This window comes from Salvia splendens, chromosome 9 (genome assembly GCF_004379255.2).
Source record: "Salvia splendens isolate huo1 chromosome 9, SspV2, whole genome shotgun sequence".
Taxonomy (NCBI): domain Eukaryota; kingdom Viridiplantae; phylum Streptophyta; class Magnoliopsida; order Lamiales; family Lamiaceae; genus Salvia; species Salvia splendens.
The window spans coordinates 29117160-29131979 of record NC_056040.1 but is presented as its reverse complement, the minus strand read 5'-3'; the positions used below and the strand labels follow the sequence as shown (position 1 = coordinate 29131979).

The following is a 14820-nucleotide window of genomic DNA, read 5'->3' as shown; positions in this document are numbered from 1 at the left end:
GCCACCGCCGGTTGGGAGACCGCCGGTATCTGGTCTCTTCTCTTGGAATGCCACCGTCTCTTGGCTTCCCTCTGTCTGGTTTTGGCCTCCGTCGTTGGTTCCGATGGTGACTTTCGCCTTTCCGGCTTTCTCTTCCTCCCACCATTCTGGATACCCCACTAATTGGAAGCATGTTTCTTTTGTATGCTTGTGCATTCCACAATGGGAGCACCAGAGTTTGGATCTGTTCGGTCTGTTGTTTCCCCGACGGTTGGCGGTGTATCGGTGGTTGTCCTCTGTTTTGCGGCTGTGATGGGCGGTACTCTCGAGCTCCAATCCGAATCCGACCCCCGATGATTTCTCGTTCCCAACGTCGCGTATGGATGGGTGAAACGGGAGGCGGCTCGACTCAAGATCATAAAATGACATTATGTGCCCAAGTACAATACCCTCGGTAACAATGAATGACATTTCTCAAAGTGTAGAGCCAAGTTCTTCTTTTGGCACCTTTCCAATACCACATCCAGATGATGTAGGCATGTTTCAAACGAGTCACCATACACCATGAAGTCATCCATGAAGATTTCGATGCACTCCTCAAGTAGATCAGAAAAGATACTCATCATGCACCTTTGAAATATTTTAGGTGTGTTGCACAAACCAAAAGGCATTCTTCTGTAAGCATACAATCCGAAAGGGCAAGTGAACGTGGTTTTGTCTTGGTCTTCCGGATCACATAGATTTGAAAGTAGTTGCTATACCCGAATAAGAAACAAAAAATGCTTCTTCCCTGCCAATCGTTCCGGCATTTGATCTATTATTTCGAGCTATTTTAAGTTGCGTCAATGTTCCCCTTCCTTCCCCACTTCTTTAATCTTCCCCTAGTCACGATAAAACGAGTTTGCTATTCTTAGCAAAGTGATGTCATTACAGTTGGGTTGCGATGTGAATTAGAAAATGTGCAAAGAATATATAAGTGTAACTCTTACTATTTCATTAGTATGAGGCATTTTGAGAAGGGTCAAAAGAATAAAATCCTAAAGGCTTTACCCAAAGCAGACAATATAATAATAGTGTAGAGTTTGGATATGCATAGTCGAATCATTAAATGACTTACTACATTGCTCTTTCTTAAAATTACCACGACCACTCATAATTGTTAATAAGAATGTTGCATGATAGTTTAATTCAGCTTTATTATATGTAATCCGGAATTTAAGATACATAATAAGAATGAGACGACATGGGATTGCATCTTGTTCAGGCAAGTGATGGGAAGCAGCATTCCTTGGCGAAGGGCACAACCGCAGCAGCAAGCTGGTCCAGGCGAGATTCATAAGTATGGTCAGCGCCGTCGACCAACTTCAGCTGGTGGTTCGGCGCCACCTTCCCGATCTCGTATGCTTCGTCCAACGCCACGTCGTTGTCCTCCGTGCCATGAACCGTCAGCACCCTGTGCATTCCATACATTTTCCACAACTTTAACCATTTCCACTTATATACACTACATGCTTAATTAAAGCTATCATTATATTTTATTGTTCTATGTTAATTAAGTCATTTTTGTTCTAACATAATTGAGTCATTCTTTTATTTTTTTTACAAAATAATACTTTTTCACTTTATTTTCTCTTAATTTATTCATTATCCACCTAACAAACTATTATTAATCTTCGTGCAGAAAAGAAGCGTCGCAATTGACAAGGAACGGAGGGTGTAGTACTTACTTGCATTTGGGGTCAATAGTAAGCCATTCTTCATCAATGCTACAATTCTGCTGCTTAACATCTTTCACTTCTTCCTCCGAGGTTGCTGTTGAAATTTGAATCATCTTTCATTGATTAGCATAACTCAAATTTGAGAAAAATTGTAGAATTTATTTTAATTTAAGATACCATTTCTATTTTTAAGGTTGATGTGCCATGGATCATAACGGCCCGAGACATTGATCACAGCACCTACATTGTGATATTTAGATGCATATTCAAGGACAATATTGGCACCTGAAATATCCAAAAAAAAAAGGATTATTGCCAAATCAATTCTATCTCAAACTTTTAAATTTATTTCAACTCTTGAAATATTTGGTAAATAAAGATCGAGCTTGACTCAATAAGAAATTATTTACCACTAATTAAGGGTGTGGGCTATAGTTTCATTTAGGAGAATTAGTAGTATTTCATAGTACTACCAATTTTTTGTGTTGGATTAATTTGAAAATCATATACTCCCTCATGTCCCTCGTGTCCTCATTAAATGTCTCATATTTTCTTATTTGAATGATCTCCAATAAATGTTTCATTTCACTTTTATCATTTTTAGTAGTATACCTTACATTACACTAACTCATTCTCAATCACATTTTATTATAAAACTAATACTCCCTCCATCCAAATTGTGTTTAATGAATTAAATAAAGTAGAAGATAGAATAAAGTAAGAGAGAGAAGAGAGAGTAAAGTAAAAGAAATAATGAAGTATGTGTGATTAAATATTTTGTTTTTAGTCAAAAAGAGAAATGACACAAGTAACTAGGGACAACCCAAAATGAAATACTCCACTAACTTGGGACGGAGGGAATATATAAAAGTAAGATTCACATTCCACTAACTTTTTCTATTCATTTTTACTAATAAAGTCAAACAACTTCTTAAAATATGCACCGGTCAAATATGAGATATTTAATGGAAACATGAGAGTAATTTGTATCTAAAAATTAATTTAATTATCTTAGTGGCAATGTACCTTTACTATGGCCAAGAACTGCAGCAACCGGACGGTTTACTGTAGAGAAGTATTCAACCACAGCTCTCAAGTCTTCAATCTCACTATCGTAGTTACCACTATAATAAGAGTCTTCAGTGTACCTATACATCATTTATGAAACCCAATAATTCCAATTTATATTTCCCAATTTTCAACATTGAAAGAATTATTGTCGAATCATAAAGAATAAGTAACTCAGTTAGAGAAAAATCAAAGCGAAATGCTGTGACTCCTTCAGTTTCCAAAGCATGAGCAAGCTTCACCATTGCAAAGTGCTCCTGCAAAACATTAAAATCAATCTCAATTTTATCAATAAAATGATATCATTAATTAACATTATAAGAAATTATTAAGAATTCACTAAATTTGTCTCACCATGTAATAGAAATTCATGAGTTCATTCTAAAACAAATTCGTGATAGGATGAGAGGCTCATGAGACTTATATAATGATTTCAGTTTGTGGTGTAGCAAACCATATCCCACATCGGAGAATGAACAAGAGTTGCAAGCATATAAATGAGCTACCCAACTCCATTAGTATGAGGCCTTTTGGGGAGTACCCCAAGAGCAAAACCGTGAGGGCTTTGCCCAAAGCGGACAATATCATACTAATGTGGAGTTCGGGTGTGCACCACCGATACCCAATAGTGGTATCAGAGCCCAGGTTCAGGGGCTGGGCCTGTGTGGCTCGGGGTTCGGTGGGTTGCGCTTGCAAGTTTTCCGATGTCTCTGCGTGAGCTCGACCAAGACTTGTGGTGACCTGGTGACCTGTAACATGAGGCACAGACATGTGGTCTTGGTCTGGTGGTCTTGGTTTGAGGGGAGGTTTGTGGTGTAGCAAACCATATCCCACATCGGAGAATGAACAAGAGTTGCAAGCATATAAATGAGCTACCCAACTCCATTAGTATGAGGCCTTTTGGGGAGTACCCCAAGAGCAAAACCGTGAGGGCTTTGCCCAAAGCGGACAATATCATACTAATGTGGAGTTCGGGTGTGCACCACCGATACCCAATACAGTTCTTTTTATATTATATTTTTTTATGAGATGGGTCAAAATTCGGATCCAAAATCATATTTGAGTGACATAATTGTAACTGAGATAAGATTTTGGATTTGAATCTCGACCCATGAGGAAAATCGAGACAATCGATATGAAAGAAGAGATCGTATCACCAACCTTGGTAGATCGAAAAGCATGGCATAAGACAACGATATTGGTTGATCCAGTATCATGTAACAAACCATCAAGTTTCTGGCCATGCTTGTTTACTACTGTTATTTGCTTCAGCATTGTTGCTGGAGATTTGATTTCAATATTTTCCATGATACTAAAATTTGACTACCTTGGTTTTAGAGATGGCGCAGCTTCTTTTCAAGTTGAAGAGGTGGTTTTTGAACACTGAACTGATGAATTTTGGTGTTTAATAATGAAAGGGATTCTCAATTTAAAGCCACAAATTGTTAGTAGTGTGTGTCTGGGTAAGAATTTAGTAGTTCGGCACATTGTCACGTGGTGTGTTCAATCAATTACAATTGAAGAAAAAGAGAAATAAAAAAAAGTGGTTTATGATCGGTTGGGCACACTATTTAGCAATATAACCTCTCTATCCGCGGATATAAGCCTCATTTCTTTTCGGCACGAGTTTTAAGAAATGTTAAGAAAAATTAGTGAAAAAAAAGTTAGTGATATATGGGTCTCAATTGTATATACTCCATATGTCCCATATTACTTGAGGCGTTCCTTTTCAGCACGAGATTTAAGAAAGTTGTGTTTAATGAGTTAAATAAAGTAGAAGAGAGAATAAAATAAGAGATTGGAGAGAGAGAAAATAAAATAAATAATAAAGTAAGTGTGATTAGATGTTTTATTTTTAACCAAAAAAAGAAATGATTCAAGTAACTTGGGACAACCCAAAATGGAATACGACTCAAATAACTTGGGACGGAAGGAGTATTAGTTTTAAATGAAATGTGAGTGAAATAAGTTAGTGGAATGTAGGATCGATAACTATAGTAGAAATGAACTGAGACTCCTATTTGAGGACGGACCGAAATGAAAAAATAGGACTCCTCTCGGACGGAGGGAGTATGTGTAAAGCTGTATTTTTGTTCTGAAGTTAAAAGGTAATTTAATTATCTTCCTAATTTGCAATAAGCATTACATAATTTATTTTGAGGATGATTTTGAAATTTAGAGGAATGTAATCCTATCCTACACATCCCGAATATATACAGCCGTGGATCCATATTACATAAATTTTGCTAGTCACTTATGCAAGGTATTCGTAAATGTGTTCGTACATTATAGGTAAAACTAAAATAAATTTTTGCTTGAAATGTCAACACAAAATGATGAAGAATATTTGTAGCTTTTTTAACTGCTTCAACATAATCCAAAATTTTGAACCGAACAACATGTTGTGCAATATTAATTTATATATACCAAAGTTGTAACTGAAATATTCACATAGCATTCACACTTGTGCTAATGTACAATTTTGATTCTCTTATCATTAACACTTGAAAATATAAACTCTAGTGCAAATTTGATTTATCTATGCCAAATTTGTAACTAAAATAATATTTGATCATCCACACTTCAAAAGAGAAATATCAGTATGCAATTTTGATTTATATATGCCAAAGTTGTAACTGAAAAAGTCTCATATCATTCACACTTAAAAAGAACATCACTGTGGAATTTTGATTTATTTATGCAAAAGTTGTAACTTACTGAAATAATAGTCTCATGTCATTCACACTTGAAAAGCAACGTCACTATTCAATTTTGATTCACCTTATGCAAAAGTTGTAACTGAAATAATCTCCTATCATTCATTCCTTGAAAAGAGCAACGTCACTATTCAATTTTGATTTGTATGTATCAAAGTTGTAACTGAAATAATCTCATATCATTCACACTTGAAACGAACAACGCCATTCTTCAATTATGATTTATCTATGTCAAAGTTGTAACTAAAATAATATTATATCACTACCACTTGAAAAGAGCAACTTCGTTGTGTATCTTTCATTTATCTATCCAAAATTGTAACTTAAATAATCTCGTATCATTCACACTTGAACTTGTACAAAATAAATCATTATTTGAGAGAAGGATAGTACTAGTAGTGCTAAAATTTCAAATATTTTGGCCACAAATATCCTCATCCAAAAAGGTTTATAACTTTTATTTTAAACATTATCATATATACTTAACTTGAATTATACATTAAATTATTGGATTACAAAAGTGAGAGCGTAATACAAAAAATGTCAACTACCAAGCATCGCAGATGCTGGCAAATTACCGAGCACTTAGCGAGCACCTTTCCATATTAGCTAGTAGTTAACGAGAAAAAATCATTTAATCATGGAAATAATTTGAGAAATTATCGAGCTCAAAGGCGCCGGTAAATGTAATATTTAGTGAGCACTTTCCGAGCACAAAGTCCAGTGCTAAGTTTTTTCGACGAAAAAAAATCCGGAAAAACACTGCAAGAGATTACTTAGAAATAATGAGCACTGTAACATTTTTATTTTTCAGAACATTACTAAAGTAAATTATTGACCACCTTTGTGCTCGCTATATGTTATACTCCTCCCTCTGTCCCATTAAATATGAAATATTTGGGAATAGGCATGAGATTTTATAGTATTGTTTAGTGAATTAATGAAGAGAGTAAAGTAAAAGAGATGAAAAAGTAGATATAGAGTTGTTTCCATTATAGAAAATATTTCATTTTTAATTGACAATTCAAAAAGAAAAATATTTTATTTCTAATGGAACAAAAGGAGTACCTTAGCGAGTGGGGTACTTCCAAGTGCTAGATCAAGTAGTCAGTTTTTTTTTGCACAAAATAAATATGAGAATTATTGCGAGAGATTGCCAAGCACCAAGATGATCGGGTAACATATTTATTTTTTTTAAATGATTAATATGAATTAGCGAGCACCTAGGTGCTCTATAATTTTTTTAATCTTAAAATAAGTTACCGAGCATCAATATTCTGTATAAGAATCACTAATTTTTTCAATAAAATAAATAGTAAATTAAGACAGAATTTAATTAATGATATATTTATTCTTTATGCCGAGCATGTTATTCTCGAAAATAAGGATGCAAATAAAAAAGGCGCTTTTGTTTTCGTCAAAAAAAAAATCTGCTTCAACAATATGAATAAATTGTGGCGGCAATACTATCACAAATTTTGTTAACACAAGATACAAATATTAGTGTCCCCATACTTAGGTGCGTTGGTATTGTAGCTAAAGAAATATAACTGAAGAAAATGAAGACAACAATCAAAAGTAGCCATTAGCCAATAGTATAATACATTTGTGAATGAGGTGAACAAAGGTTGGTAGCATGGTAAAAGAGGTGAACCAACAAATTCACTGGTCCGAGTGAGACGGGCAAATGAATCCAAACATTGGTAAAGACAAGGAAACGCGTTTCACTTGTAGAATTGCTTCAAAACTTTCAATTCTACGCAAGGTATCGTTTCGACTTTCATGGCCCTTAACATGGAAATACCGTACCTGATTAGCAGCACCCTTTTTCTAAAGCCATTCTAAAATAGAGTACCAAACAAGACCTAAGCACGCCTTCATGATATCTGTCATACAGTGGTTCAATACGCTCCTATCTTGTGACGCCCCATCTTTTTCTATTTCTTTTAAGTTAGTTTTTTTGAATTACAGTCAAATTTCTATTTCTTTTAAGTTAGTTTTTTTGAATTACCATCGAATTTTAGCCAAATATCGTTCATTTTTATTTTAAGAGTATATGGAATTTATTTTTTTAGAAGCCCAAAATATTAATTATTCATTCCAGTAAAGCAGTCAAATTTTGGTCAAATATATTTCTCCCAAATCCCATCAACAAACGTTTTCCCCATATCTCCACTCCCTAAAATCTCTCCAATCACCAAATCCATCAATATCTATCAGTTTTGCATATATATATCTCTTCCCTATAATCTCAGCAAATAACCATCTTCCGTTCTGCAATTTTTCTTCTCCTCTTCCATTGAATTCAAAAACCTCTATATTTGTTGATTCCAAAATTCGACATTATAGTGTGAAGAAGAAACCGAGGGAGTGTGATTTTTGTCAATACCATCTGTTTGATCAATTTTCATTCCATACCAAAGGTATACCATTCTCTCCTTCATCACCAATTGCATTCAACCATCGCATCTTTTAGTTTACGCAAACGAATTTCCGAAATCTGCAACCAATCCAATTCAAAGAATCGAACTTTAATTTCACGAAATCAATTAAGAACTTAACTGCGGGGCGGTTCGGGCTGCTCGGTCTGGATGACGATGGAGGGCTGTGCTGACCCGGCATGTGTGGCGGCGGCAGGCTGTCCCGGCGATACGGCAGTGCCTGTCCAGCAGCGGCGGCTGGATCTCCAGCAGCGGTGACCCAACTGGAGCCGACAGGAATTTTGTAGAAAGGGGAGTGAGGGGAAAGAAAGAGAGAGGAGAGAGGGATAAACGGAAGGGGAAGAGAGAGGCACCGCCGGAGGCAGAGGCGGCCGGCGGCGACGGCACTGCGGCGTCGACGATAGGGAAGAAAGAGAGAGAATGGCTAGTTTTTCTAATTTGGGGATTTCAATTTTGAAACAAATGAGAGAGATGAATTGAAGGATTTTGTTTTGTTCAACAAATGCAAATCGTGGGTGTGTTCTTTTGAAAACAAATACAGTAGAGAGAGAAAGCAGTCGACGGATTTGGATTTTTGAATAGGTGTTCATTCTTGTGTTTTATACTAAATCCCTATTTTAATGGTTGATGAATTTAAATTAAAGTGGAGGAGAGGTAGCACGTGTATTTTGGGAATGGGAGTTTTGATTCCTACTTGTTTTATCTTTTAATATTGCAGTCTTTGTTTTTAAAGTGAAAAAAGGAGTACACGTATTGTATGTTTAAGAATGAGATTATTTTGTTTTGTGGGAGGTCTTGGTTAATAAATTTATGCCAGTGTATTAATTATTTTGTGAAGCTGAGATCGGGCCGAGTTTTAAAATACGAGAAACTAGAAACCTTTCTAAGAGGAGATGAGGAATAATACGAGCACACACGTATGATCCATGCATTCTAATTAGATGTTTTCTTGAGTTTGATGAGTTTATTATTTTATTTCAAAAGGGTTTTCTTTCGCAATCGAGTAAGGCGAAGTGAGAGTTTTCAAGTTAAGAATATTAAGAGAACGAGGTGAGCTTTCTTTTTAAATAAGGACTATGTCTTAAGCAGTTTATTTCAAGTACGAGTTATGTGATTAAATTCCAAATATATTGTGTCATGCCGTATTTTGTTTTTGAGGATGTGCCTATCTGATCGCCCTAGTGGGGAGTGAGTCCCTACTAGAAGTTATGAGTTTAATAGAATTCGGGTTTGTCTAGGGAGTGAGTCCCTATTCAAGCTAGTGTACACAGAGGGGATCGTGCGCTATCTTTCGAGTTGGCCGGTCCAGTGATCGAGAATGTGACCACGTTCTCGTTTCACATATGAGGTTCAGATATGGTACGAGGAGAGAGACAAATGGGCTGCGCGGCCATACTTTTGAGCGAGAAAATGTTTTGGTGACTTGGTCTTTTGTAAAACCTCGAGTTCACTTTTAAATGCTGACACAATATTTTATGAAAATTATTTTGGCATGTGTCCAGTGAGTGCATCAAGTACTCAGCCCTGCATTTCTTTTTAAAAATTTGCAGGTTGAGCGTGACGGGCGCGGTGGGTGTTGTGCAAGAACGTTGAAGAAATTTAAGTGTCTAGAATGTGTCATGTCTTCACACGTGGCATATTTCTTCTCTCGAAATGCTTCCGCCAAGTAGTTGTCCTTCTTTTGAGTTCTTGTATCGTTGTGATAGTATTCATTTTTGAGTTGTTCATTGTTGAGATACTCTGATTTTATTCGAGCTATTCTCATTTGTTTCGAGCTTTGGTCGAGTTGTGTTGTTTTCCCCTTTCTTCCCCGCTTCTTTAATCCTCCCCTAGTCGCGATCAACCGTGTTTTCTATCCTTAGGAAATGCGGGCATGACATGTCTGTTGCACTTGCTCATTTTCATAGGATCTGACACTTTGAAGAACCTCGGAGCTAGTTCAACCAGCCACTTTGGATCCACAACAGTCGCCTCACGCATATACTCCTTTGTAGTCATCACCAATTCGTGGTAAACAACCCAGCCTCTGGAAACTATCAAAGGGATTTGCTATAAAGGCATTTCTAAATGCAAGAGACTTATGATCAATCACAGTTAGATAATCAGATAGCAAGAAGCATTTAAACTAAGACATACTACTCAGTAATAAGAAATCACTAAAGCAATTAATCACTTTACCAATTTTTCATTTCATCTCTCTTATCCGAGTCGTTTCAAATATTTTTATTTTAAAATGATGGAGATAGTATAAAAGAACGAATGGTTTTCACTAAGAAGCATATTATTAAGAAAAATCAAACAAATAGCGCAATATGCCTCTTTCAAATCACAAAATTTTTGGTAACTCCACAATCTGAATCTGATATAATAATAGGATTACAGTATGAGACTAAGTGCTGTTGGAGAAATCAATTGATGCACGAGAAGGCAGTGACTGGCCTTACACGCCTACGCTACAACTACAGCTGCAGCAAGAGATTCTTCATCTGTTATGTCTGATGCAGCAAGAGCTTCTTCATTATGAGATTTGTCTTCATGATCTGCTTCCATATGCAGAAGCTTATCTCTTAGCTTCTTCTCAACTTCTTCTCTTACACTCGCATTTTCAGAAAGATGTCGCTTGAGTGCATCCTGACCGTGGAAGTTTTGGTCGTTCATTTTCAAGAACCAGCCTGATTTTGTGATGAACTTGTGTTTGCATCCTAAGTTTATAAGCTCTGACTCTCGGCTAATACCTTTCCCAAACTCGAGCTCGAACTCTGCCGTTCTAAATGGAGGTGCATGCTTGTTTTTCACAATTTTTATAGCAACTTGGCTTCCTGTGATCTGCAGGAGAAACAAATTAGCTTAAAGCACAGTCAAACAAGGAATTGATACAGACTCGTGTTATTACTATTAGAGTAAAAATAACTACAGTATAATTCAAAATGTATTATTCTTAACTTTTCTCGAATAAACACTACTAGGTAAGAGTAACCTATGCGGCACGGATACGGATACGCGTATCAGTATCCGAAGGATACGGATACGCGGATACGGCTCTTTCCCAAACAACCCGATACGCGGATACGTTTTAACTATTTTTTTAATAAATAATAATAGTGCATAATAAATTACAAAATAGATATTCTAATGTTATTATACAAATAAAAATAATAAAATTACAAAATATTAAAAGCTAAAGTCAATTTCTTTTATGGTCGATTACACCACATCGATTTTTTGGTTATACTTATCCATATTACCAATAATATTGATCAAAATATTTATTTATAGTTACAAAATTAGACAAAGTTAATGGAGTAATAAATTGGCCCAAAAAATGAGCCCCAAATATACTCCTTTTCCATCGTGACTACTTCTTGCCCAATTCATTCTCCCATTTCCAATTTTCTTCAATCCCTAGTTGAGGCAATAGCGGCGCCTCCCCTTTCTTCTTCTTCTTCTTCATATCCGATTAACTGTCGATTTTGTTCCCAAATCGGATTGAAGTTCGTAAATTGAAAGTTGCGAAGTTCTTCGACAGAGATGGACGTTGATTTCGAAGAGGAGAACCTCAGATCTTTGCAGATAGAGGAGGATGAAGGCCCAATACGGCCCAGCTCGCGGATACGCCGAAGGATACGTATCGAATCTGAGGTTTCCCGGCCCAATACGGCCCAGCTCGCGGATACGCCCAGGATACGTATCGACGGTGTATCCGTCGCGTATCGGTATCGGATACGTATCCGATACGCGATACGGCAACAGGGTGGCGTATCGGTGTTATATAGAGAGTAACTCAAGACTACAAAAGAAAAATACGTTACAGACGATAGCCGGTAAGAGAGTAATCACCATACGGAGTAACAATGCCATTATCATCAAGTCACTTCATCAAATTTAACTCGTAATATCAGACTCCACATTACTAGTATTCTAGGACGTTTGAGTCACTTAAATGGGTGGTTAGCATGTGTGCGAGAATGTATCTCTAAAAATTGGCAAAAATACATAACAAAACACAATAGCTTTATGTCTTTTATATTAGCAAGGTGAGACAAAACAAATCACCAATCAAAGAACAAAGTCGGTATCAAAATAAAAAGGATCTGAGCTTCAGCCACGGTTCTGCCAGCCTGACCCAAGTTTTACACTACCAAATTACTTTCACTTGATCAACCAGTTCCACATATTTTACGATAGGTCAAGTCTTGCACTTGACTCCTGTATGCAAAAAAAAAAGGTATAAGTAGACATGACATGTTCTAATCACTATTCATTTATGTGGATGTTTACACATTCTGACGACTCTTAGAACATATCTCAAGGCCTAGATTCTAGACTAAGAAGAGGGAGAGATATTATAAATATTAACAGAACTAATTAAAAGTTTTGGGAACATGCCTGATTTGTAAATAGTAATATGGTCTGCGAGAGGGATAAAGAGTGGCATATTTTCCGTAGTGCCCGACTCATAAGTCTAGCTTGCATAGCCATGTGAGCATCTCCCATTTCACCATCTAGTTCACCTTTCGGAACCAGAGCAGCTACCTACAAGATGATACCACATAACAGGTAAGAATAGACTGTCCATTAGCTCCTACCCACAACATTTTTTGGGAAACTGTAACAATCTTACTGACACTATCCACAACAACAATATCAATTGAACCACTCCGGATAAGGGTGTCCACCAGACTGAGTGCTTGCTCACCACAATCTGGTTGTGATATCAGCAAATTTTGGGTATTTACTCCAATGGCCTCAGCCAAAGAGGGATTAAGTGCATGCTCAGCATCAATAAAGGCACAATAACCTGTGGAAGGAATAATAGAAGCAAGTGTCAAAGTCTGCAAATAAGACAGATGATGATGAAGGTCCAACCAATTAGAACTCATTCCATATAAATGAATAGAACTAGAAATCTTTTGCAAGAATAATATACAAATGTATTAGTTTTCCATTCGCCAACTTAGTAGCACAATCAATTAAATGCAACTAAGTAAAAACTAAATTTTATTCAGAAAATGTGTTCACATGACACTCATTAAATTGTGATTTTCACAGCATCAATAACACAAGAGTAATAAAACAAAATAGAAAGGATTCTACATCTTATGTCATACAATAGTGAGGAGAGATCTTATGTCTACAAATGTCATACAATAGTGAGGAGACTTAGGGTCCGTGTACCAAAAGTGGAAAAAAGTAATGGATCTTTAAATCATGCATGTCCCAAAATGGTACAATGGGTCTTTAAATCATGGACGGAAAAAGTAATAGTAATTATGAACTTATTCGCTTGGATATGATATATAATTACAGGATATTTCATCAATAATTTGTTCCTCATATACAAATTTAACAATTTCAGCAAGTACACGTTGGTGAACAGATTGGGCCGCGTAGGAGAGGGAAATTGGGAATATTAACAAACCACCCTGTTTTTGTGCCTCGCAATCAAGTGTAATGCAAGGGTTGTTTTTCCAGAAGCCTCTGGACCATATATCTCCACTACACGTCCCTAATAAAACTCAAAGATATAATATTAGATTGAACATAATGAAATGGATTCGTATTTAAGTGTATGATAAAATAAGCATGTCCAAAAATATGCAGCACGCTTCTCCATTACATACCTTTGGGAGTCCTCCTATTCCCAATGCAACATCCAAAGAAAAAGATCCTGCCCTGCCAAGCCACATTATGGATCCATCTCCAAATGATTTTGTGATCTGATCTAATGCTAGCTTTAGAGCCAAGTCTTTCTTAGACGTATTCTCTTCTCCAGAGTCACTTGCATCACTCTTTGTTTTCCTTTTACCTTCAGGCACACAAAATCATATGGTATTGACGTAACTTAACACTATAATATCCTTGAAAAGTGGCAATGCAAAGAAAAGAAAAATCAACATGTATTAACTTAGAAACTACTACTATAACTTAAGTACTTTCGATAATCTTAATTATATTCTCATAAAATGCACAGAAGCCACTGGCGGAGTATCCTGCTGTGAGGTATTGAAAATGAAACTGCAATTATTCGAAAAGTAGGGCATAGAAACAGATTGAGAAACTTTCACCACCTTTGGTGGAAAATTGACGCAGCTGAATAAACCCGGATTCCTGCAAACCGTGAAAACAATAATTTGTGGTTAAAAATGAAATGATATTTGGCGCCATTCAAGCTTCATCTCTCCGAACAAAGCAATGGAAAAATGTCGGAGGAAAGAAGGAAAAAAAAAACCTGCAATTGCGGATACATGTAGCGTCTGAGAGAGTAAGCACTTGGCAGAAGCCTCGCCATTGTAAAGATTAGGTGAGTGACCACACACTTGTTTTCCAGAGAGAGAGAATCAATTCGTAGGGTTTCTGGATTTCCCTCCTTTTTCAACTTCTTGCCTCTTGTTTATTTCAAACACAAAACCAAACTGAGAAGTGCTTAATTAAAATTAAATTCAAAAGATATCTTTTGTTATAACTGCTCATTTCAATAAATTCAAATACAGGATCATTTTATAACAGTATTCAAAAAAACTTAAACAAATTTACTAGAATATTATTGGAATCGTGGTCAATCAATGTAGTTTGACCAGATTGTACGAGTGATAAAAGTTTCAATTTTGTGAAATTAAGGAGTATAGAATCGATCTACGTTCAAGTTCAATTTTCAGTGAGTGAAAATGCTGGATTAAAGCTTGTCACTTGAATATGGAGTTATGATATTAAATAATGTGTTAATGAATTCAATATTGATAAATGAACCTTTTTTAATCAAGTAACTAACTATTTAAGAAACACGATCATTACTTGTAATGGTTATTTGCACAACTGATAGGCTATAAAGTTCAAACGCGCCCACCTAGCCCGAAGGCTAGCAGTCTCCACCACAACTTGAACCCAAAAGCCACTGCC

The 14820-nt window shown here is 36.2% G+C and overlaps 1 protein-coding gene, 1 long non-coding RNA gene and 1 pseudogene across 2 annotated transcripts; 1 reads left to right on the top strand and 2 right to left on the bottom strand.

Moving 5' to 3' along the window:
• Positions 1-1239: 1239 nt before the first annotated feature.
• Positions 1240-4073, bottom strand: LOC121749387. Its single transcript, XM_042143959.1, has 6 exons — positions 3927-4073; positions 2940-3022; positions 2724-2845; positions 1875-1982; positions 1707-1791; positions 1240-1432 (listed from the first exon to the last, which is right to left on the bottom strand). The coding sequence occupies exons 1-6, from the start codon at positions 4071-4073 to the stop codon at positions 1240-1242; spliced, it is 738 nt and encodes a 245-aa protein (XP_041999893.1).
• A 2923-nt stretch (positions 4074-6996) lies between these two features.
• Positions 6997-9599, top strand: LOC121747249. Its single transcript, XR_006039162.1, has 3 exons — positions 6997-7905; positions 8908-8973; positions 9474-9599. It is a non-coding gene; the product is annotated as an uncharacterized LOC121747249 (long non-coding RNA).
• Positions 9600-10217: 618 nt separating this feature from the next.
• Positions 10218-14274, bottom strand: LOC121747840 (annotated as a pseudogene).
• Positions 14275-14820: the final 546 nt, after the last annotated feature.